The sequence below is a fragment of the Quercus robur genome, chromosome 6, assembly GCF_932294415.1.
Source record: "Quercus robur chromosome 6, dhQueRobu3.1, whole genome shotgun sequence".
Classification (NCBI taxonomy): Eukaryota; Viridiplantae; Streptophyta; class Magnoliopsida; order Fagales; family Fagaceae; genus Quercus; species Quercus robur.
The window spans coordinates 739,263-765,909 of record NC_065539.1 but is presented as its reverse complement, the minus strand read 5'-3'; the positions used below and the strand labels follow the sequence as shown (position 1 = coordinate 765,909).

Below are 26,647 nucleotides of genomic sequence, written 5' to 3'. Positions count from 1 at the left end.
GAATATGCAACAATGCTCTGCCTACACTGGTCAATCTTCACCGATGCAGCATTGTGCCTAGTCCGATCTGTGCTCAGTGCCAAAACTACCTTGAAGACGCTCTCCATGCAATATGGTGCTGCGAAACCATCAAAGGAGCTTGGTCGGCCTTGGAGTGGATCCGTCAAACTACACTGCCACAGCTTGCATCCTTTAGCAAACTACTAGCTGGATTCTTGTCCTGCGGAGAAGAATTCAGAGCTGAGATCTTTGTGACCAGTGCGTGGTTCCTATGGAATAGAAGGAATGCTGTTCATTTCGGCTGCCCCCCATTGCCCGTGGATAGCATATGCAGCAGAGCAGGAAACTACTTGCAGGAATTTTTGCAGGCTCAGATAGATGAGCCAATTCCAATTCGTCTTCCTCCCAGTCAGCAGTGGCGTCCTCCGGATCATCATTGCTTAAAGATAAATTTCGATGCCGCGGTGTTTCGTCGATCAAGTAAGGTGGGCATTGGTGTCGTTATCCGCAACAATGCAGGTGAAGTTGAAGGTGCTCTGTCCTCTTCCATTCCCATGGCCCATTCAGTGGCTGATCTTGAAGCCTTAGCATGTTTGAAGGCTGTCCAGTTTGCTCTAGAACTGGGTATTACTAGAGCAGTGTTTGAAGGCGATTCAGCAGTTATCATTAACGCCCTTCTACACGGTGCGGGTGCATTTGCTACTTTTGGCAATATTTTGGATGATATACGCATGCTTTCTACGGTTTTTCAGTTTGTAGAATTTATTTTTGTTAATCGAGGTTGTAACTCTGTAGCTGATGCTTTGGCCAAAAAAGCTAAGCTTATTGTTGGGGCACAGGTTTGGCTTCATGATGTGCCAGCAGACATTGCCCCCTTAGTTAGTCTTGACGTTCATTGATTCTGTCAGTTTTCTTTCAATAAATTTTCCAGGTCCTTGATTTGGTTTCTCAAAAAAAAAAAAAAAAAAAAAAAAACTTAGCGTGTATTTAGATTGAAATGAAAAATTAAAATTATTTCATTATTTAGCTTATTTTTGCTATTATTTATGGGCCCCACTGCACTATTTGACACTATTCATGACTCTCACTGTATTATTTCAACTAACTTTTACCTTTATTTTCAGTACTTTCAGCAATAATTTTTCAATTTTAGCAAAATAAACTGTATCTAAACACACTCTTAAAGAAAGAAAAAGGAAAACACATCATCAATTTGGTTTTCAAAAAGAATACAAAGGAAAATTAAATGTTTTTTTTTTTAAATCTATATACCTTTATATAAGTAATTTTCTAATCTTTTCTATCACTTAGCGTGCCTTTAGATTGAAATGAAAAATTAAAATTATTTCACTATTTAGCTTATTTTTGCTATTATTTCTGGGCCCCACTACACTATTTGACACTATTCATAGGTCTCATTGTACTATTTCAACTAACTTTTACCTTTATTTTCAGTACTTTCAGTAATAATTTTTCAGTTTCAGCAAAATAAACTGTATCTAAACACACTCTTAAAGCTTTGTAGTCCAATTGCGTAAAAACAATGAATATATATATATATATATACCCAAATTTGGACAGAAAAAAAAACATGCAAGTATGGTAGAAAACTCTCCCTCCACGGAAGTAAAAAATTATTTTCCCTCCTTTTTATTTTTAGAAACAAACACACATAGAAGCACAAAGTTACACCAAATGTCAACCAAACACATGAAACTTATTCCTTTCCCTCTTATTTCTTTCTATCCAAACAAAGTATAGGATTACAAAATTGGTTGATTTTTTTAAAAATAAAATTAGAACAGAATTGGTTAAGTTTTTTTAACACTAGATCAAATGCAATATGTTTGTCATCATAATTTGTGTATTTTAAATGAATGAATTTGAAGTGTGATAGAAACAGAAGTAAAAAAATATTGTTGCAACTTGCACACTTAAAGGATTCTTATAGTAGAACCAAAAGAATATGAGAAGAACAAATCAAGATGGCATCCGAATCAAACAACAAATAGTGCCTAATATAATTGCAAAGATGTTGTGGCCATCTCCTGCTGTTTTCTTTCTTGGGCTGGGCTATAGGCCCAACTATTGATTATACACTGATGTAGTCTTGGTTCTGGGCCTCTACAAATGTGAAACATTTTTATCAAACCCAATTCACAATTAACAGCCCTTTGAAGTTGCTAGTGTCTACCACATCATCTACCCCCGTTTTCTTTCTTGGGCTGGGCTATAGGCCCAACTATTAGTTTTCCACTGATGTAGTCTTGGTCCTGGCCTATACAAATTTGAAATATTTTTATCAAACCCAAATCCCAATTAATAGCCCTTTGAAGATTCTTGTTACAATACATGGCCCACTTCAATCCAAGCTCACTGATCAATGGCCAGGCTATTATGGGTCCAAATTGAAGTTTTCAACCATCATTTCATTTGATGGGCCACACAAGTTATTAATAGCCATTAGAATTAGGATAAAAAAAACCCAAGTCCACGTGCAGCACAGCCGCCCCCTAATTATGCTGAAAGGTGACCCCCACAAGGTTCCCTAAAGTCAGTGAGGGCCGCCTCAACAAGATAATAATAATAGAGTGCAACATTTAGCAACAAAGACTTGTCCAGTTGGGATTGTGCCACGTGGTATCTAATCTAAAAGCTTGTGGTTAGGCATAGGCCTAGGCCTAGGTGCTAGGCCCCCATTGGAGGACCTAATTAACCAAACAGAGCTATCATGCAGTCACGTATGTATCTCACTTGCACAGAGGCTTTTGAGTTTTGAAGCACATGACGAACGCTCTTGGCATCATTAGTTAAAGGGTCACTTTACAACCTAAGCCCTACAATAAACATCATCTTCATGAGTTGTCGTAAGATAAAGAGAGATATATATGGGTTTCTTTCTCTTTTTCTTTTTTTGGGGAACCACGCTTTAAAATATCAAAACTTTTTTGAGAATTCCCTGTTTATTTAATTTTGAAGTCTATTTTAGTGTTTCAAAGGCAGCTCTGTATGTTGCTTCTCTATTCCATGCTTTGATGCTTGTCTCCTTTGCCTTTCTGCGCAGAGGACCTCAAAAATTTTAAACTCATGAGTAGCCAACTCTCCTCTTACATCAACTCCCTAATATATATATATTTTTTTCTTTTGATTGGCCTAATATATATACTTGTATCTTAGGCAATGTGGTTGTGAATTAAGTAATTAAATTGATAGTAAAATAATTGTATATCTATTTTTTTTTTTTTTTTGGTTTCCTACCGTGTTTTTTCAAAACTTTCAACTAGAGACTAATCACTGTTTGCGACAAGTAGGTCCATAGCGGGAGTTTTTTCAAAGTACTAGTGCCTAGACTTGAACTAGGAAGCTCCTAGTCAAACCCAAGACAACCACTTTGAAACCGAGTGCCTAACCACTCGACCAATCCTACTAAGTTAAATGTATCTATAGTACAATATGTAAAATACAAATTTGCTCTACATAATTTTTAACGAACACATTAAAAGAACTTGATTATACTAATTTGTGCTTCTTGTGCATGTTTTTGTCTGAACTGATAATAAAATAATTGTATATCTAGCTCAATATGTAAAATACAAATTAGCTTAATTTACATACTTTCCAACTAACAAAATAAAATAACTTGACTATATAAATTTGGGAAAAGATTCTATCTAATTGAAATAGATCCACTTAGTTTAAATATATTAAAAATTTTAATTATGTATCTGGTATTACATAATTTAAAATTACCATGTGCTGTATACACAATTTATATAATAAATAATAAATTTATCCTTGTTATTTCATTTATTTCTACAAAGTTGTGCTTCTTGTACATGTTTTTGAAGAAATAAAGACATTTACAATTACGTTTGTTTAAAAAAAAAAAAAACACTTATTTTGATTTAAGTTTAGTAGTTATTATGCAAAATCATAATGAAATATAAGAACGAAATATATTATCAAACATCTACTATCTCAAAGGAGAAAAAAAAGAGAAAAGGAAATCTATTAACATTCTCCTTTCTTCAATAGGAACAAAAACTATAATCCAATAATGACAATTTTTAAAGTATTTTGGTTTCAAACCATAATACTACACCGCCCATTCAGACAGCAAGGCGCAAAGAAAAAAATCAAATAAGCGGCTCTATCATTCTGGACACAATTTTTAAATGTAATTCAAAGCCACCAAGCGCTCCCTCCAAGCGTGTATTTCAAGCTCAAAGTACATCATCGTTTAATAGTCAACTAGCCAAATATTTTAAAAATTGAGCTTATTTATTTAATTTTATTTTGAATAGGAGGCAAGTTCAAGTTTATCATCAAATAAAATTGTATGTTTAAGTTTAGTTTATGTTTTTGTTGAACAAATTCAAGTTTACTCACGAGTTATTTAATTAACTTAAAAGGTAAGTTGGCCTACAACTTTTTTGTTTTTTATGTCAAGCTTAAATTTAGACTTGAAATTATGGTCTATTTGGTTAGATATTTTAGGGCATAAAAGTGCATTTTTAAACCCAAATTATAAGTATAATTTTTAACAAATATACATATAAAAATATAACATTAATCAAATATCATGTTTTCAAGTTTTTCACAAATATATTATTATATTTAAATTTGAATCATTTAATAATCAAAACTAAATTTTAGTTTGAACTTGACTTAATTACTAAAAAAAAAAAAAATCATAAATAAGTGCTTGAATATGCAGTTGGGAGCGTACTCCGCACGAGAAAGGCGTATTGGTGCGGAAGGAACCAAAAAAAAAAAGAGAGAGAGAGAGAGAGAGAAAAATAAGAATAAAAAAAGAAAAGAAATTGGTGGCGCCAAATGGAGCTGTCGTGGCAATATCAATTGTCGCTGAGCTGTTGGGTACGTGTTACAACAAATCAAATCCGTTCTTTTTTTTTTTTTTTTGATAAGAATCAAATCCGTTCTTAAATAATGAGAAGCGACACTTTTTTTTTTTTTTCTTTTAATTGTCACCATAATGTTATATCTCATTCATTCTAGAGGCTTTGAATATCTATCAAAAGTTAATATTCTTTTTGCTGGTTTTATTTGAATTCTAATCAAGAAGAGTAGTTAATGTTTTTTTCAAAACATAACATTTTAAATGTACAAACTTACATCTTTTAAATATGACTAGTAAATCATCATGTACTTTTTTAAATATGATTAGTAAATCACCACGTATTTTTGGTACAGTAGTCATTTCACAAATATAAGTGCTTGTGGGGTATGAGGAACAAGGACCGATGTTCAAGTTTTCAGAAAGAAGATTTACACACATATACACTTAGATTAGTCCAAAGTAGAATTTCTTTCTTGTATAAAAAAAAAAAATCAGAGGAAAAAAGTATTTACTAATAATTAAAGTTGAAAAACTCTTATATTTGTTTTCTTATATATTTTTTGGGTGATACTTCAATCACTACAAATAATTTTTTAAAATATAATAAAAAATAATTCAAAATTTTATTTATATTATGTTGTTTATGTGGCATTAATAATATTTATTGTCACGTTAATTAGTAATACAATTAGTAACAACTTTAATATTTTTCTTTATCTATTAATAATTTTAAATGATCTCATTTTGTTTGATTCTCAAGCTTTCTTCAATATGAAAGTTGAAATAATCATTATAGTTTTTTTTTTCTTTCCTTTTTTGATGATACATTACATGATCATTTGAATCTAGATCAAATAATGATTGATTTAATAGCTTTAAAAGGAACCCTAAATGTAAATTGCAATGCATATTTTTGCAGGATTCACTGTACATACACGTGAAATTGTAAAAGCAATCGAGCATTTCTGGCTTCAAAATTTTGTAATAATTTGTCCAATAAATTCAGACATAATATACTCGATTCCCTTTTTAAGTGCCTAACCACTACTTACAAATTTTTTTTTTTGCTGAATACCACTACTTACAATTAAAAATCTGTTTGGAATTTCATTGACCAGACCTACATGTTTTTCTAATCATCGGAATCATTTTTACCCTGGTCAGTCAAAATCTTACTTTTATAGTTTTCTATGGTCCAACTAACTTATAGACTTTAGGGCTTTTTTGTTTTTTCCACACCTAAATGATTCCTAATCTTCAATGTTTACGACACAAACTATCTGATTATGAAGCCCTTCACATTTTGAGAATATTATATTATTCTTTCTTCTAAAAGTAAAAATTAAAAAAAAAAAATCTGAAAGTTGTTTCAAATTCAATTAGCTCTATTAATAAATATCATCATTTAATATGGTACCTAGATTTTTTTTAAAAAATCCACTTATAGTAAAAATAAATTAATTAGTGTCTTGATAGTAAAAGATAATAAACATAAAACAGATAACACAAGTTGAAATCTGCTTGAATTGGGAAAAAAATAAGTAATAAGAATATTTAGGACACTCTTAACTTTCTTATTATTAACCCGTTCATGTTTCAAAAAATATTATCTCGTTTATTTCTTATCATAGCAAAAATAAATGTTTGAGAATTTGTTTATATTAAAAAGAAACTTACTAGTGGTGGCTTAAGGGTTTAACCTGGTCCAGCGGATGCTATCATGTATTCAGAAATTGCCACATAGTATCCTATTGTATCTAATGTACAGAAAGCACCGGACTTAAGTCTCTATTATGACTTAATATAATGATAATGAATAATCATTATAGAACGAACACTACAAGTAAAAGCTTATAAGTGTCTTGATCATAAATATTAATCATAATAAAAAGAATGTCATAGGTACAAATTCATTAATATTTTGGCATCATGGCAAGAAAATAATGGAGCTGATGGCACTGCTTCTAAGTTATAATGCAATTCTATTTATATTATAAAAATAAAAATATTTTAGAAAGAATAAGAAGGAGAATAAAGAAACCAAAAGCACAAAAAAGGAAGATGTAGAAAAGTTTGCAGCAACGGACTCTTGCTTCTACTAACCAAAAAGCGTTTGCTTTTCCTGTAACATTATTATTGTACTATAATTACTATTACATTTTTTCTTCATTGTCTTTGGGGGGGCTCCAAACAGTGTACAAATCCAAGCTTTGAATTTCCACTTTTCATTCACCGAACAAAGACTCTCTCTGTGTGTGTCAAACTGTCAATCATGGCTTCTCTGATTTCTATGAACTTTTTGTAGTTTTACACACAAATCCATTTCTGGGTCTCTAAGACGCCGAGGTTGTTTCACTCTGAAACCCGACAATTCCGTTGCTGATGCGTTGTTACTTTGGACCCTCACCACCTCTTTGTTCTCTCAACGGTACGTTTTCGAATTATCACTTTTTCAGTGACGCTGAGAAAGTTTAGCAAATGGGGTAAGAAAATAATGTGTAAAAATCTATGCTTTGAATTGTTTTGGTTTTGGAACAAAATGAAAGTGTCTCAAGTCTCAACCAAGTCAATCTTTTGTAGTAGGCCTAGTTGACTTGATGTTTTGTAGTTTCAAAGATTCAAAATTTGTATGAATTCGGCTCATAGATTTTTTTTGTTACTTTTTGGATTTTTATTGTTCTCTTTATGTTGGGATTGGAAAGAACTTTCATTGCTGTATTATCATTTACAAAAAGATGAATCATATAAACTTTGAATCTAAGGCATTTTTAGTGTTGAAACTTGAAACTGGTAAATTGTTTAGTTTTATTTTCATTGGGGTGTATGAGCACTTATGCTCAGTTTTTTCTGGATTTGGATTTGAGGAAATAAATTCCTTGTCATTTTAAATTCACATGTAATTTAGGCTCCAATCCATCCACACACGCATATGTACTATATTATACACACTTAATTTAAGCAGTTTGAACTTAATTTTGATATCAAATTCCATGGCCGAATATCCGCCTGCAATCCTAAAGATATCTGGGTATTTTGTGCTGTTGCAGGGTATGAGGTGAATACAAGACAGTTACTTTTGGTTCTAATGGGGATAATACATATATAGAAGCAGTGATTAAGCGGTAAGGGGATGACAGCCTTTTGGTAGCCACTGGCTGCATGGGAGGCTTCTTGCAGTTTTTTTACTTCAATCAGGGTAACATGGCCAAGAAAGTTCATAAACAGAAAAGAAATTTAGGCGGTAAGTATCTTTGCCTTGTCTATGCGTCAGCAGAACAATGTTTATGCTAGGAAGGAACTCTTGGCTTTAGAATGAAACACATTATCTAAGGGGCCTTGGACCTTTTTTTATTTATTATTTTTTTTTATTGAGTTCTGCAATTATACTTTGACTATGTTTTCATTCCAAATTTGATAAAAATCTAGTCAAAATAGCTCCATAATTTTCTTGCTAATGGTGTAATTGTATTGCGATGCAATAAACATGGCTAAACAGTTAAGATTGGAAAGTTCGGGATTTTAATATCTTGCGTGAAAAGGAAATTCACCTGATTTATATATTAAATAAATATTGGAGTCTTTTGTGGTGTTAGCTGAGGTTGTGGAAATGTAGTCCTTGCATCACACCAACATTGTCCCTCCCAAAATTGAGACAATAATTTAAACTGTTTCATTCTGATCTTATTTCCTTAATCAGCTCAGCATAGAAAAGTGATGCGGTTATTTTGATTCCTTTGCAGGCCTTGAAGCTCCTCGGAATAGTCTGGAGTTGCAATTAGAAACTTCTCAAAGTTATTGTGCTGTAGGGGATATACCGGTAACTTTCATCTCATGCCTTGTTATAGCTTTAATTTGACAAGGTGGTTGTATTGTGTAGAGACTGCAATCTTGGGTAGTGACCATGTGGGTTTCACAGGTGTGTATTAATGGTTCTTGTTGAGTCATAGGGACTTGGTAGCCACTACTTGTGGGAGAGTTATATGCTTGAATCTTTACTTAGTATTGCAATAGAAGAGTTCTGTTTCGACTTGGGGTACTTTGTGTTAGCTTTTTCAAAATCTTCTGCTATTTTAATCTCATTTTTAGTGAAAATTCTTGTCTTATAAATGATGTGTTCCTATGAGAGTTGAACCTCATAGATCTGTGTTATGGAATCAGGAGTCCTGTAATCATTTTTTATTATTTATTTATTTATTTTTAAGACTTTGCTATGTTCTACCAGTTTAGCTAAATGTACTGCTATTAATTATCAGTACTCTTATCAAGTGGAAGAAGACTGGTCTGAAAAGAATTGTTATCCAATTGAGGCTTCGATGAAGAAATTGATAAATGAGGAAGTATCTAAACAATCAAGCACCAGACAAAATGCCCCAAGCATCGTTGCCCGGCTTATGGGAATGGACATGCTGCCATTAAATACAAATTCTGTAGTTCAGCCAATTGATAAAAAGAATGAAAATGCAGGAACAAAGTTCTCAAAGAAGGAAAGGAATGGAAAGGGTTCAGTTGGTCACACATCATCTGACTCAAATGCTTCCACACTGATGGAACTTGACTCATCTTACCATAATAAAGGCAAAAGTACTGATAGATGGAGCAGTGAGCAAAGGTTAGGAAAACCAAGGCGTCGAGAACATCCTCAAGAGGAGGAACTACAGAAATTTAAGAAAGAATTTGAAGCATGGCAGGCGGCAAGGTTTAAGGAATGTTCAAGGGTTATTGAACTTGATGACATCTCTGGACAGTTGCTTGCTCAAGAGGACCTCAACAAAGAAAAGATGGCACGTTATGCAACTTCTGGGAGAACAGCATATGAGAAGCCCATAGAACCTAAGAGTCATACATTAAAGGCAAGGTCACATGAGAGAGGCGGTTTACATCAACGTGGAGATAAAACAGAACTATTCCCATCTGAGCAAAGGGAATCTTTTCCTTTAAGAAGCAGGACCATGAGTAGAGACTTTGATGAGTCCACCCTTATGATTTCTAGCCAGAAACTAGATAATTCTTCTGCTCCCACAAAGATAGTGATCTTGAAGCCTGGTCCTGATAGGATTTGTAACCAAGAAGAGTCTTGGACAAGTTCCTCGGGAATTGTAGAGGAGAGGGGTAGTATAGAAGATTTTCTTGAGGAGGTTAAGGAACGGCTGAAATGTGAACTGCAAGGGAAAAATCTTAAGAGGAGTTCTGTGGGCCGTGGAAGTGGAATCGAGACCCCTTTCAGTGAAAAGCCATCAGATCCAAAAAGAATTGCTAAGCATATAGCAAAACAAGTCCGAGAAAGTGTGACTAGGGACCTCGGAAGAAATTTGCTCCGATCAGAATCAACAAGATCATATAAAAGTGAAATTCAGTTCAATGGACCAGGTTCCCCGGATTTCATTAGCAGAGATACTAGGAAATTCTTGTCAGAGAGACTAAGAAATGTTCTCAAGAGAGAATCACATCTTGACGTTCCCATAGTGGTCAATGGCAGCTCTACTTCATCTGCATTTGATGATGAAAAGGTCAAACTAAAACAAGTTAGAGATTCATTGAAGGCAAGGAATGAAGTGAGCCGCTGGGAAATTGTGAAAGATGAACCAGAAGTGAAAACCAGATCTTTCAGACATGGGTCAGATGATGGGGGAGTACTCCAAAGTGAATTATCCCCTAGAAATCTCATTAGGTCTTTGTCAGCTCCTGTATCAGGAACGTCATTTGGGAAGCTTCTTCTGGAAGACCGTCACGTTTTAACTGGTGCTCATATCCGGAGAAAGCATGAAGCCACTGATAATGGGTCAGTGGATATTAAAAAGCAGAAGAAAGAAAGGTTTAATTTTAAAGAGAAAGTTTCCAATTTCAGATACAGTTTCGCTCTAAGACGGAGATTGTTTGGCAAGAAGATAGAATCAATGGTGGAATCACATAGCTGTGAACTCGATCTTATGAAAGACATGATGAGCGGACCAACAGTTATTATGAACTATGGCGAGAGGCATGTAAGAGTATAGTATGTTTCTTATGTATTATTATTATTTTTCAATGAATAAAAGGATAGGATAGGCTCAATTGTTTTTCATATCTGCTTGTTCTCAAATTGAAATATCTTCTATCATGTGTTCTTAGGAGAATTCCACTGAGGTTCCCCCTAGTCCTGCATCAATATGTAGCAGTGGTCAAGAAGAGTTCTGGAGGTCTGCTGATCATATCAGCCCAATGTCTACACCAGATTTAACTTCAAGAGAAGATAATGTTGTACCACTGCTTTTTAGAGAAATCAGCTCCGATCTGAGTGGTATGGAAACAACTGATTTCTAGCTTTGACATATAAAACCCTGCACTGATGTTCTAAATGTGGTGTATGTATGAATGCAGAGTGTAGAAAACTTGTGCTTTATGTGCCTCATTGAATGTTTAGGTCTCAAGAAGATTGGAAACACCAAACTCTTAACTCAACAAAATGTGTGTGGACTGTGTTGCAGTAATAATTAATAAACTGTATCAAGCAATTTGTTGATTTTTGGTATATAATTGTGACTGAGTTTAATGGTTCACTGATTTACTCTATTTGACCTTCCAATTTGGCTGTCTACACTTCTGTTTCTGAACATGAAAAAAGAGCAGTAGAAATGAGAATTGTGAAGATCAGTGTACTTATCTGATGTCTTTCAACATGAATATATCAGCTATTTAATGTATGGAATAATAAATGATCATGTCTTTATGTAATGTGTGTGTGTTATTAAGAAATGTATGGATTATGGGCATTAGTCTCTACCCCCTGGACTATCTGATAAACCATGCATTCCTTTCCATTGTAAAAATTTAATTGTCAACAAAAATTGATAGACAATTCTGCAAATTTTTGTTCGGATACTCAGCTAACCTAGAAGTGTCTGATATGTTTTCTTCTGGAATACAACCAGCCAAGTGAATATCTAATGGTGTTCTCTGTTTGTTCATTTTACAGAGTTGCGGAAGCAACTAAATCAACTTAAGTCTCATGAGCCTGAAGAGACAACTGAAATGGAGTTTGATGAGTGTGAGATGGTTGAGCTAGAAGACCCAACAGAAGCTTACATAAGAGATCTGCTTGTTTCTTCTGGCTTGTATGATGGATCATCTGATGGGTCTTTATTCAGGTGGGACACATTTGCTAAGCCTATTAGCAACTCCGTCTTTGAAGAAGTGGAAGAATCATATAGAAAATTGGCCAGGGAGGATGAAAGTACGATAAAGGATCACAATGCAAAGTTAGATCACAAGTTGCTACTTGATTTATTAAATGAAACACTTTCAACGATTCTTGCACCACTTTCAACCACGTCTACATTCAAAAGAAAGATTATTAATTCCACTATGGTGCCACCTTTACGTGGAAGGAAGTTATTGGATCATGTGTGGGAGATTATCCATGTGTATTTACACCCTTCAGCTGACAAATCCCATTACTCACTTGATAGTATGGTTGCCCTGGATCTAGGATCAGTCCCATGGTCTTTATTGATGGATGATGAGGTTAATGTTTTGGCAAGAGGGGTGGAATATCTGATAATTGGAGATTTGGTTGAGGAAATTGTAAAGGACATACAACTATGATCATGTGAGTATTAAACTTCTTTGGTTTGACCATTCTCAGGTCAGCAGGTCATGTCTTAGTAGACAGGCAGAGGTTTTCAAGAGATCGGCGGTGTATATCTGGAATTGAAGTATATACATGCTTACATAGATATTCAAACTAAGGTTGCCATGTTTGCTTGATATAGTTAGGTGTTAAAATGGAGGATTGCATGTCCATGTATATATGTTCTGTGTTCATGATTTAGGAATTTGATTGAGTCAGGGCTAGACATAATGTACTAGTCGTGCGTGTATTATTAGGTTATCTACACCCCCCCCCCCCCCCCCCCCCAAAAACCAAAAAAAGAAAAAAAAAAAAAAAAGAAGAAATTTTGATTTATTATTTATTTGGGGATTTGTTGGATGTAATTCTTCTAGTATTGTTTAATAAGAGAATGTCAATATTCTATGTCCTAACAGTTTAACATACAACTGTCAGAAATCTAGTTGCTTGCTTGAGAACTTGGGTTGAGTGAGATGCTGGTATCAGCAGCTATATTTAGGCACATTTCATGTTGTTAATTCATCCATGCTCATCTTTTTTAAAAGAGCAACTTAAGCTTATTCCACAGCTGTTGCTCCTCTTTTCCTGATGGCCTTTGGGCTAATAGCTAATAGTTATCTCATGCATAAGATATATTCATTATCCTTCTTATATTGTGTGGACTCCATAGTCGTTTGGAACTTATAAGCTGTGAGAGGAAGGATGCATATATAGTATGAATGAGATACCTTCTCATAAGATAACTTGGTTGTATTAGAAGCTTTTAGTGGGAAATGTGGGATGTAGATGGGGAGGGAAGGGTAGCCCTAGAGTTTTGATGGTCCACAACATTCATCACCATTTTTAGCGTAGTGACTGGGAAAAGTACATCTAGAAGATCTACTCCCAAGTCCCAAATAAGACCAGTAAGTCATGGTTTGAAATTTCCACAAATGAATTGGTCCAAAATGTGTCTCATAGTCGAAATTGTAGATACTCCAGTCCAGACTATTAAGTTGTGTTCACGAGCTCAAATACATATTGTTTTTGTACTATTAATTTGCTGATTTCTTATTTGCTTAATGTATTGTAATAAAATTTGGGGGTGTGTGAGGCTGTCAAAATAAGTTCAAAAAGCCTAAAAAAGAAAAGAAAAAGAGAAGCTTTATTGGGCTTGGCAAAACGCACTCTATTGCCAAAAGTGTGTGTGAACAAAAGAAAGAAAAGGCTAAGTTGTTAGATGGGATTGCACCAGTCATCAAGTTAAGCCAAAATGATCTTCCAAAAAAAAAAAAAAAAAAAAAAAGTTAAGCCAAAATGACCCAAAAGTCCATTGTGAGGAATTGACCAAATTATCCAACTATAAAATATTGGCCACTAGGAATAGAATGGTATAAGTCATTTTTTGACCGACAGTAAATCTGGGAATGAAAGTGTTGAGACCAGAATATTCAAAACAAGACCTAAGAAGATCTTCCACTAATCATGGAAAATCTTGTGGAAACCACGAGAATTCGTTAAAAAATAGACCGACCACTTAAGAATCTTGGTGTAGACATTAGAAACATTTAGACGAGGATCAACCAATAATGCCATTCTACATTTTTCTCCGAATATGGACATAAATACTTTACGGTTTTGTTAGGTGCACCACCAAATTTGTCCTGTTCAAAGTTAGAGAGAGAGAGACAAAGAGAGATTATCATGATTCATGACCTCCTTCCTAACCAGAAAATTCTCAAGCCAGATTGAGCCTTTCAAGTCCAAGTATATGTGATCAATTTGAGCACAACCTTCTCTACCAACAGTAATAATATTCACAGCACACGTACAAATTTCACAATATTTTTTACAATAATTGATATTTTTTCTTTTAAGAAAACAGTCAAAAGACAATAATTAAGTTGATAAGTTTTTACTAATTTTTATTTAGATCAATTATTGATATCACTTTTTACTAAACATTAACAATATATGCCAATATAAAATGTTTTGTCAAATTTTTTTATATTTATAGATTTTCTCACATAAATAACTGTTTAAAGCGGGTAGATGGGTTCCACCTCTAACCAACAAACCTAAGGTGGTACTCGCTCCGTCGTTTCTTATTGGATTTGGGTCTATTTTCTTATTTTATAATGGAATTTATTCTAGCAACATAGAGATATACTATTCATTGCTGAATATTGAGTACTTCTTGTCTGTATGGTTGACAAGACGAGGCAGAGAACCAATCAACCAACAATATATGGGCCTAAAGCTTAGCTTAAGGTTAGTTTGGAGGTAAGAATTAAGATTGTTCAACGAATTAAAATGTAATGTATCATGTTCTCACATAAGGATGAGTTTGACTTATGAGTCCCGCACATGGGATTCAAGTAACGTGAGAGGAGGCGTATTATATTAAGTGTACAAGAATTATTTTTTGACAGCATTGATTAGGTTGCAAAGTTCATACTTTAGGTAGTACTTCAATCCTTGGACTTTTTTTTTTGGCTGAATCTTCCATCCTTGGACTTGGGGTATTAACAAAAGGACGAAATTTGGTAAGGCTTTTTCGGTGTAATTTTAGTTTTTTCAATCAAATTCAAACACGTCTTTATCACATTTAATTCTCATTAAAAATGATAATTTTATTTATGCTCTATTAATCAATAAAAACAAATGTTTGAATTTAACGTGTTGTACAGTTGTACTAAATTTTATCTTTAATGAAATACGTTGATATGCTTACTTTGACTTCCACGTTTATTTTTTCAAGAGTAATTTTTTTTAACCGAATTGTTACCAATTACGCCATAATGCATGTGTTGTAGCTTCCTAGCATGTGACAAATTTTGCTGCCAAGATACATGAAGCAACAATTGCTTTTCTTGATATTTCTCCAAGATATAACACCTTTAACAAGAAAGAAAATATATCATGAAGTAGGATTTCTTATGCCTTCCACCTAGCGAAATTGGAATCCAAATAATCAATCACTACCTCCTACTAATTAGTATGTCTACAAGTTGAGGTTGTAATCCTTGGTTCATTACAAGTATCTTGTAACATTTTTTGCAGCTTCCCAATGTTCTAAACTAGGGTTACTTCGATATCGACCTAAATACCCAATTGCAAACTCATCATCACGCCTTGTATAGACCTCATGCACAAATACCACCATCAAGAAAACCCTAAAAATTGCCCCCTCAAATCACATAAAGGGTATGCGTTCTATCATCTCGTTACCTTGAAAATTTTTGTTGAAGTTTATTTTGCAAGTCTCTTAATGGTCTTTAGTCTAGTGAGTAGGTCCTTTACTTTTAAACAAATCACTAATGAGTCGTTGGACATTCAAACTCCGTGCTCGTCGAAATCCATTTCACTATTCCAACCATGTCCATTTGTCAAACAAAGCTTTAAAATACGAATGTGGCCGTTGTATTCTTGGCTTTACATAACGCCAAATTATTATATATACTAATTATAAAAGTGGGACTTATAGACTATAGGAGCCACATTAGAAAACTATGGATGGAATACAGGCCTTTGGATCAAATGTGACATCAAATCTGTCGTGTGGCGCCCTCAATTTTTGACCCGGTGCTGAAGGTGGAGGTGCACATGCTATGTCGGGTCTTGCTCCTAATTAATTGTCACTTTTAAAGAAATCAAAATGAATAAGCCAAATCTTGTAAATGTAGCCTAATTGGATTCTATAAAGCTTTTACACGTGTCAAAAGCTTAGCGCTTGTATGAACTTTTTAAATGTTTTTTTTCTCACATTAATTAATCTAATTAGATTTCACAACAAGTCTGTAACATGATTAGGTCAAACACCACATAGATTAGTCGCAAATTTTCAGGGGCAGAATCACTAAAGTTGTGGATTATGTTCCAAATACACTTAACGGCGGTTTAATCAATGGTCTAATTGTATATAGTGTCATGATAATTGATACACAATGTAATCGAAGATCACATGCATGTTAAGATGAAGACATACTATTACATGTTAATATATCTACATTTGCATGCCTTGAATCTTCTTTATTAAATTAGAAAAAATGAAAAAGACGAAAAGAATGCATTTTTATTATTTTGTTATTGTTATTATTTTTTTGCTAAGGCACTTTTATTAGATTATATCAGTAATGGCTGAATACATTTCTTGTATAGTATAGTAAAGTTGCATAAGTTCTCACAAGGTTCCTGTATAGAGGTGTGTTTGGATAAGCTTGTGTTCGTAATATTTTAAGATCTAAATAATAATTTCAATAACTATGCTTTTTTGATATTATTTTATGTATAAAAAGTTGGATAAAATTGACTAATAGAGTTATATCTAGAAAGAAAGAAAAAAAATGAGGTTTACAAAATTATAAATATATTGGTATTTTTATGTTAAAATAAATAGACCCTACAACAACATAATTAATTTAAAGATAATTACCATCAAATAAATTAAAGATTTTTTTTTTGGTAAAAAATTAAAGAGATTTATGAATATGCAAAACTTGCAACTAGTACATTAGCATAGTCGGAAGTGTTTGGGTGCTTTTTTATAATAAGGCTAAGGGTACAATTTTATTTTACAATATATATTTTTTGACAGTTGTTAAGATAATATGCTAATATTATGATTTGTACTAATAACGATGATGTAAGTAATAAATAAATATGACCTAAATTTTAAATTTTATTATCTCTAAAATATTATAATATAAAAAGTATTTATTAAAATTTTGGTATGACGATGACATCAACCATATGATTGCTACCGTGTAATCTTGGAAATTATTGTTTTTGTTAAAAATAAATCCCCTAAAACAGGAAAAATAAAATAAAATTGGTTGTGAATTCTCAATAGACAGTAGTGACCTCTATTTTCTGGTGTGGATCACCTGTGAAAAAGATTAACAGCTATTTTCCAATGAGTAGATGACAGCAGCTATTCTCTCTAAACACAGTTGATTTCAGACAGAAAGCCGAGTGTGTGTCAGAAAGAAAGTGGGAAGCAGCGGTAGAACGGTGCTCCAAAACTGAAAATAATTTGATATTATTCTGTCCCAAGTTATTTGTATTATGATTCAATAAATAAGATATATGTAACTATTCGATAATACATGTTTTTTATTTGTTAATAAGATAGTTATTTTTTATTGATATATAATTTACTCACTGAATTTTAATACTATTTATATAATATCTTTTCAAAAAATATATCATATTTTGAATGCATGAGTCTCATCTCCTCTGCGAGAGTCGATCTCACGCAGACCATGCGAATACGAGATCCACCTTGATATATTTCTTATATCATGTTTTGAAGGCACAAGTCATTCTCACAAGTCAGGCCCCCGGCACTGGCAGTTGCACTTATTTTAAGCCACCCATGAGTATGACCCACCCGGTGTCAAAAACAAGACAATCAAGGCCCTGGCCCTGGCAGGCTCGCACTGGCCATGGTGACAATTTTCCTTTTTGGTTAAAATTAAGGATAGATTCATAAAACTAAACATACATCATATGTTATTAGTACTTATAAAAATATTATAATAATTGAACATTGGATGAGATAACAAATGACATACATTCCATCCATCGGAAGTAGCTGCTTGACCCATGTAACAGAAGTTGTCGGTAAAACCGTGTTTGTGGATGGGAGAGTCGTACTATGGGAATAAAACGATTTTCCACCGTTTAGTGAATAGTGATATGATTTGATGTGATTAACTGATTATTATAGCATCGGCGACAGGCTCAATGTATTTTTACTCTAATTGACCTCAAAATCTCTACTTTTATTACTTTTTTTTTTTTTTTTTTTGAGAAGATACTTTCATTACTTTAGGTAATGTATTGTTTTACATATCACTGCTTCAATCTTAAAAGCATCTACGTCAGTACGTGGAAAAAAAAAATTTTATTTTGCATATTGAAAATTTTATTTTTTCTATTTTACACACCTATTTTTATAAAACATTTACATCAATTTGTTTATTATACATGTTTATTTAAATAAAATATTTATTTCTTTAACCGTATCATCTCTCTCACTGTCCCAACACAACCCACACACGATCATCTTTCACAAGCCCGAAACAACCCAAACAACCACATAGCCACCATCAGAACAATCGGAACCCACACAAGATCGACAGATCGGCGATGGGAAAAGGATGTGTTGGCCTATAACAGAAGTAATTCCATAAAGAACAGGAGGAATTTCCATTTCCATTTCCATTTCCGTTTCAGGTTTGGCTTCGGTTGTTAATTTCACAAAGAGAAAGGTTAGCCGAAATGGGAAGTGGGTTCAGGAATATGAGGTGATTTGAGGCTGAAACTGAAGGAATTGAGAATTGGGTATCCCAAAAAGACCCATAAAAGCATGAAGTTTCGATGAGAAACATGAACGTATCGGGTGAGAAAATCGGTTCGGACTTAGGGAAGAATAGAATGGTTTGGAATTGCTGTTGTAGGCCAACAGATCGACGGCGTGGGTCGGTGAGAGAGTTGATTTGATGAAATGAGAGAGAGTTGATCGGTGAGAGTGAGGTGAGAAAGGAAATGAGAAAAAGAGAGTGAGGTGAGTTAGAGGTAGAGAGAGGAGAGAGAAAAAAATCATTTAGACATAGTGTATATTTGCACATTTTTACAAAAACTGATGTGAGTATTTTTTGGGTTAGAATGTGCAAAATTGGGAACTATTTGCATTTTACACATTTTTGCAACCACTGATGTGGTTGCTCTAAGAGCAACCGTATCAATCATCGCAAATTTTTCATTTATTTTGCACAAAAATATTATTATTTTTTATTTTACACATCTATTTTTACAAAACACTCATATTAGTTTATTTATTCTACACATTTATTCAATAAAATATTCATTTTTAAAATTTTTTTTATTATTTCCTCACTTACTACCCCTCTCTCTCACAGACCTAAAATACCAAAAAATTCTAAAATATTAAATGTAAGAGCTATAATAACCATGCATATATATACGGTTACTGTAATACTTGTGCATTTATACACAATTTTACACCCAATGATGTAGGTGTTTTTTGGGTCACAATGTGTAAAATGAAGTAGTTTTTGTATTTTGCAAGACTTTGCAACCACTGATGTGGTTGCTCCAACACTCTATATTCCATTTAAATATTACTATCTCCTCATTTTAAAAATCATCTTAGGTGGTAAAAATCATCTCAAGCAACACCACAACCTAAAACCAAACAAAAATGAATTCATAAGTTAATCCAAACCAAATAATCAACCCATAAATTTTCAGTCTACGAGCCTGCAGTGATAACATTAAGGGAAAGAGCATGTCCAACGTCAACAGAGAGAGCCAAATCAAAGCACCACCATCAATGCGAAGCATCTCACACCTTACGGCACCATCACTATAAAGTTCTTGCTAGAGCAGCGTCACTTTTACATTGGCTTGTTAGTAACACTCTTTTTGTTACATACATATTATATACATCATGTGAATGATTATAAATAAAGATAAAGTTGAAAAAAAAAATGTGTCACTAAATGCAATATCCCAATTGAAATAGATTAGAATAGTTTGTGTTGTATATATAGGTATATACAAGGAGAGGTTGTAATAATAATATTTGAGTTTGGAGAATATGATTTCATAAAGTTAAAATTCAAGTTCTAAAATTTTCTAAGTGAAAATTAAAAAACCAGCATTTTCAATCGGTTGAAGCTTTGGCTCGATCGATTGAAAATGGTAAAAAAATAAACCTGGAGTCTCTAGATAGCTTGATTGTTGTTCGATTCTTGTTCAACCAATCGAAAAGAGCACTCACTCGATCGATCGAAAACTGTGAAACAGGATTTTCTACAGAATTTTCTATTGAAGATGTTTCAAGCCTTGTTAATGGTTTTATGAAACATTTTTAACTTTCCATATGTGCCTTTTGATGAAATATAACCCTATGGGTATAAATAGAGGCTTATGTTCATTTGAAAATAGTAAGTTAGAGAGAAACACAAGAAATCCTGTGGTCATTCTTCAGAATTGCTATCTATAGAACCGAACATCTTGGTTGTATCATGGAGACAAATTTGCGATAACTCTTTAACAACAATAGTGGGGGGGGGGGGGGAATATTGTCTAAGAAAAACCATATATTGCCTCCAAATTATCTATTTTCTGTTTGTTTTTTGTGTTAACCTTATTCTTCCATTATTACTTTATGTAATATCCCCAACAGTTTGTGTTGCTAGATGTGTACTAAGTCCTATATCGAATGTTTACTTGGTAGATCTATGCTATATAAACTATTACGATAAGTCCTAAATGAAACTTAACTACTCCTTTTAGGATATAATGCATATGTGCCTAATGCTTTTTTGGTCATTGGAGGCTAGGGGGGTCCCTTAATTTTCCAAAATCCTCCCATCTACATGCATTAATAATAAAAAATTGAAATAATGTGTATGTTTTACATATTCCCCCTCCACCTTTATATTTTTGAAAAGGAAAAAAAAGTGTTGTACACAAACTCATTTAAAGCACTAATGTCTATTGCCATATATAATTCATTAAATTTAGGAGTATTACTCAGCATATTTTCCAAATGACAAAATTTGATTACAAACTTAGTTATAGCCTAAGTCTACAACTTCATTCAATATCTTTTTATTAGATGTGAATTTTGATAAATCTACCATTGGATTGCATTTGCTTCTTATATCCTCCGTACTTGCAAAATTTATAGAAGATTAAAGATCAATAGTTATGTTATTAATCAATTGTTTAAAATGCAAGTTTTTGTAATCTAAAATTATGTATAAAAATTAGTTTATTGATCATAATGTAAATAACATCCGATTAATATAAAATTTGACTGGTGTGTTAAGAGCATAAAGAATATGCAATCTAACTATTAGATTTTCAAAATATGTAGCCATGTTAATTGTTTTAATGGAAGTTATAACTTTATGCTACAACTAAGTTTGTAGCCAAACTATGTTATATTCCAAATGTATAATTAAATCTCTTTTCCAAATGTAAACAATCTTTGTAATTATAGAGTTAGAGATACAACAATACATGGATGTTTATTATTTTATTATTACTTATTAGAATAAAGATGTTATGATTAAGTGCTTTTGTAATTAAACTAGTTGGCACCTTTTGATATTTTCAAAAGAAACATTGAAGGTTCAAATCTCACGTATCTTGTTATAACTATCGAATTAAAAAACAAGAATAAAGATAATTTTTTTTTTAAAGGAAAATAGTATTTGTTAAATCAATAAATTACTCTCATAAGGGTTACTATGATTTTTTATAATTGGTTTAACACAACAAATATTACAATATTTTTACAACTATTAATATGGTAAATTGTCATTAAAGTAACATCAATTCACTTTCACATTTACTAACTATGCATCATCATTATTATTAGCACCATTATAATATGTCATTTCAATAATTATTAAAAAAATTATAAAAAGTTACTTATAATTATAGATTTTCTGGAAAAAATAGTAACAATAATAAAGATTTATGTCAAAGCATGTTATTTCAAAATCAATTCAACAAAATAAATTTTCGATGTGGTCTTTCTCCAGGTCTTAACCATGCTCTTGTATTATTATTATTAAAAAAAAAAAAAAAAAGAACAAACAAACAAACATACAAACATAAGAGTAGCGCTGTTGTTGAGAAGTCTTATAAAAACCAAACATTCTGCTGCAAAATCAAATTTGTACCGATAAGAGAAAAGTCCGAATTTTTTGAAATATGTGCCGGTAGGTACACGGTAAATTAGGAATGAACTCTTGCTCAAAGCTCAACATTAGTTTGCATTGCAAGTTGCAACAAAACAGAAAAAAAAAACGCGCACGACCTCAGGGTAATGCTAAAATACGCATGCAAAACGACACTGCGCCACCCAACAACTCAAACACACTTTTCTTCCACGCCTTCTCTTTTGGTCTATGCCCCATTTGTCTCTTTCTTCACTTTCTCGTTATCCTTCTCTGCTCTCAAAGACCACTCAACTCAACTCAACAACAGCAACCCCCCTTCCTTGTCTTCTTTTTCAAAGAAAGACATACATATATTGAAAGCTGAAACCTTGAAACACACCCACATAGACACAAAGAAAAGAGAGAAAAATACTAGTTTTTTATTTTTTCTTTTATGACTGAGTTCAACATGATGGAGTGGGAGAAGCAAGGACATCCTCATCCTCATCATCATCACCATCACCAACACCAACAACATCAACAACACCAACAACAGCAGCAAGAGAGAGAGGAGCATCAGAATGGGAATGTTGGTAATAATATTGAAGTTAATGGGAATGGAAATGGTGGGATGTTGTATGTCAAGGTCATGACCGATGAACAATTGGAAACTCTTCGTAAACAGATTGCTCTTTACGCCTCCATTTGTGAACAACTCGTTGAGATGCACAAGAATCTCACTGCCCAACAAGATCTTGCAGGTCTCTCTCTCTCTCTCTCTCTAGCTTTACTTCTGTTATGTTTGCTTTGCGATGTTTCATCTTAGTCCCCAAAATTTGGGGTCGGTTATGGATTTTCAACATGGTAGTCACATGTATTCTTTTCGGTCATTCTATTTTTTACTTTTTAATTAACTTCTAGTTCAATACAACATTTGTTTTATTATTAGATAAACGCAAATGGTTTTCTTGATAGTGGTCTCGCATGGGTGTTAAATGTTAGTGCTTTTATGGGGAATTCAAGTTATACCTTTTGGTTTAGTTTTTGTTCGTTTATGGGTTTTCTATGATGGGCTGGCTTTTGATCATTCTTCTGATACTTCTGTCATTTTGTCATTTTCTTTATGGTATGGTTTGGGGTTTATTTTTGTAGTCTCTGATATTTACAAATGTCCAATATTTGTATAGGGTTTGTCCCCCTAAACAAATTATGGGTTTTCTTTCCCTTTTCTTTTTTTAAGAATGTGGCTTGTGGTTTCTCCTTCCTTAATTATCATTCCTTGTGTTTCTTTTGTGTGTCTTTGTTATGATGAGGTTTCATCTCATACATCTTTGCTCTAACCATTGATCTATGTCTAGAAAATCTTTTATGGGCATAAAGGGGGAAAATTTGAGGCCTTAGTGCTCTGTATTTCAATGAATCATTTTTGAGTTTGTTCTGATACATGCTTTTGGTACAATAGAGTAGGGCTGAAAGGGATTGTGTGGATTACTTCCTAATTTCCCATATTTTCTCACTTAGGATAAGTTAATTTAGTTCCAGATATGTCAATTTTTTTGAATTTGTTATCAATTTCATCAAGGGGGAGTCAAACCAAGCTTCAGTAATCTATATAATGAAGCTTGCTATTTCAATATTGTGCTTGGACCACTGGAGCTCTAGGTATGAGCTTCCTGATTTTATTGCTTGATCTTAAAGAGCTATTAAGTTTTATACGCAGCTCTAAATTAAGAGAACTCAATTTGAATTTCTTTGTTTCTTGTTTTACAAGCTCACTCTAGCAATGTACGCATATTGGTTGATCATTTTATCACCAGTCTATTCCATTTTCTGCATTCTTCCCATTTGAAAGTGGAAATGATTCTAACAGAAGTCATTAGCAATGTGAAATGAATGGAGGAGAAACATTCACGATAGTCCCTGCCTCCCCAATCTATGGGGTCTGTGGGATTTGGATGCTAGATACGATCTTTTGGTAGACGAAAAAATTAGTACTTGGTGTGTAAAAGACTGTAGCTTTCAAAATGTTATTCCAAGCATTTTCATTAAATTTGGGCCTTTTCCTTCATATCTAATGTTATTTCTTAACTTGTTTGTTTTTCCTGCTTTAACTTACTAGACGCACACAAAATGTTGTTCTGTTTTCGGTGTCTAATAACTATGCTTGATCTAATGTACCATTTTATTCTTTTAAGCATCAAACATTTGTGAGTAAGCATGCCATGAATGTCCAGTCTTTTCACTGAAAGGAGGAATTTTGTTATTTCATTTATAGGAGGTTTGAATCCATGCAGCAGTTATGTGGTATGTTTTTCTTAAGTTTATTTCAATTGTAGTTGATTTTGTCAAGTTCTCTGTCCCCTCCTTCTAAAAACTTAGCTGATTTGAAAGGCAGCTGATCATTTTCAACTTATCAAGATGTAAACCATGGATCAGCTGCCTTAGATATGTATGCATAGTAGTGGCATCCAGTGGTGGATGTGAAACCTTCTTATTGCTCTGGTTTAATTCCATTTACCTACACTTTATTTTTTAATATGGGAGTTAAATATTCCATATTTTCTCAAACAAGACTTCCACTCTTGCTTACTCAGGAGTGAGGCTGGGCAATTTATATTGTGACCCCTTAATGACATCTGCTGGCCACAAAATCACTTCTAGACAGCGGTGGACTCCAACACCTGTGCAACTTCAAATTCTGGAGCGTATATTTGATCAAGGGAATGGAACTCCAAGCAAACAGAAGATCAAAGAGATAACCTCTGAACTGGGTCAGCATGGCCAAATTTCAGAAACAAATGTCTATAACTGGTTCCAGAATAGGCGTGCTAGATCAAAAAGGAAACAACAAAATTCAGCACCAAACAATGGTGAATCAGAAGTAGAGACAGAAGTTGATTCCCCTAAGGATAAGAAGACAAAACCAGAGGAATTTCACTCGCAACAGAACTCAGATCCTAGGGCTGAAGATTTGTGCTTCCAGAATCCTGAGATAAGCTCTGATCTGCATTTCTTAGACCCACAGAGCAGTAAAGCTGAGGCTATGTTTCCTTCAGATGATGGTTTAAAACCTGCTAGAAGTTTAGGCCAAATTTCTTTTTACGAAGGTTTGCTATCTAATCCAAGTATGTATGTTCTTTAACTACCTAGTTCTTTCCATTAGCTCACCATCTTACCTGGAATCTGACACATCTTCCTGTTATAGTAGAAATACTCAAGAGGTCTGATATATCAGATAATGTCATTTTTATCAAGTAATTTAGTAGATATAGTACTTTTAACAATCAAGAAAGTGTGAATAACAAATTCACAAGTTTTCCTCTATTTCATGTGATTTCCACTAGACTTCATTTCTATAAATGGTAAAACTATTTTGTTAATTATTCAGTAATAGTTAATGTTTTGCTTGTCTGTAGATTTATTTTGTTAATTATTCAGTTACAGTTCATGTTTTATTGATATATTTTGATTAGTATCCACCACTAATGAACATAATAATGCTTATAGAAAATCAGGGATGGACTTTCTAATTAAAAGGTCTATATTTTTGCTAAACTCATAGGTTATCATGTGTTTCTCATAATCTTAATCAACACTCTTTTGGGCCTCTGTCTTGTCATTATAGCACTTAATTCTTAAACCTAATTAGCCACACTCACTGAGATGCTGCTCTTTTCTTTCTCTACTTGATTTTTGTTATATATAGGCTCCCTCTATTCCTATCAAGTGTATCCTAGCTAGGAATAGAAAAGCATCATGTTACATTCATGTATAAGCACAAAGTATCTTGTTACACACACACACACACACACGCACATAGTTGGACATATATGTGTGCTTATTACCTCCCTGATAAACTCTTTCAGGAAATGACCATCTCACTGGAAAGATGGAAGTGCCAGGGAACTATGGTCTTTATCAGCATTCAGAAGACTACGGCATGTAGGTTGACACTCATTTTGTCCAGCATTGTTATTTTACTTGACGAAGATATATATATATATATATATATATATTGTCCCTAGAAGCCATACAGTTCCCAGATTGAGGTTGTTGGGCTAGCAGCGATCAGTGCTAATCGATCCGGTCTAATTGATATATCACGCCTAACGTAGTAATACTATATACTTATGGATCTATGATACAAATGAACTGAATTCAGCTGGAGAGTGGTAGATATACTAGTATGACATGGTAATTTGGAATTGGTTTTCGAGTTTGACTGATGATTAATCTTGAGTTGCTTTTGTCTGTTGTTAATAGAGTGAGCTTTAGATTTGTGTTGAGAAGTTTGGTGGGGGTGATGATGATGTTAATTTTTTTTTTTTTTTTTTTCCTTTTTAGACTTAATTATGATAGCTTTGTTTGCAAGGAAATAGTAATAGTTTGGGTGTTTGCCTAAATCACTTTTTTGACAATTTGCACCCATGAATGAAGAATCTTGACGTATGTGTTGTCTTAAAGGAAGCAGCCAACCGCAATTTAAGTTACCGC

At 33.3% G+C, this 26,647-nt stretch overlaps 2 protein-coding genes across 4 annotated transcripts; both read left to right on the top strand.

The window, feature by feature from the left end:
* Positions 1 to 6,838: 6,838 nt before the first annotated feature.
* Positions 6,839 to 12,746, top strand: LOC126690431 (uncharacterized). Of its 2 annotated transcripts, none has more exons than XM_050385578.1 (6): positions 6,839 to 7,289; positions 7,909 to 8,102; positions 8,602 to 8,678; positions 9,115 to 10,842; positions 10,970 to 11,138; positions 11,814 to 12,746. In XM_050385578.1, exons 2-6 carry the CDS (start codon positions 8,021 to 8,023, stop codon positions 12,440 to 12,442), a joined length of 2,685 nt encoding a protein of 894 aa, XP_050241535.1. In that variant the 5' UTR covers positions 6,839 to 7,289; positions 7,909 to 8,020; the 3' UTR covers positions 12,443 to 12,746. The 2 variants fall into 2 exon arrangements, with proteins under 2 accessions (XP_050241535.1, XP_050241536.1); XM_050385579.1 differs by having other exon boundaries at positions 6,840 to 7,289; positions 9,084 to 10,842.
* A 9,643-nt stretch (positions 12,747 to 22,389) lies between these two features.
* Positions 22,390 to 26,602, top strand: LOC126690429 (WUSCHEL-related homeobox 13). 2 transcript variants are annotated; one of them, XM_050385574.1, is made up of 3 exons: positions 22,390 to 22,914; positions 24,748 to 25,278; positions 26,020 to 26,602. In XM_050385574.1, exons 1-3 carry the CDS (start codon positions 22,608 to 22,610, stop codon positions 26,097 to 26,099), a joined length of 918 nt encoding a protein of 305 aa, XP_050241531.1. In that variant the 5' UTR covers positions 22,390 to 22,607; the 3' UTR covers positions 26,100 to 26,602. The 2 variants fall into 2 exon arrangements, with proteins under 2 accessions (XP_050241531.1, XP_050241532.1); XM_050385575.1 differs by having other exon boundaries at positions 22,392 to 22,914; positions 24,748 to 25,260.
* The last annotated feature ends 45 nt before the right edge of the window (positions 26,603 to 26,647 follow it).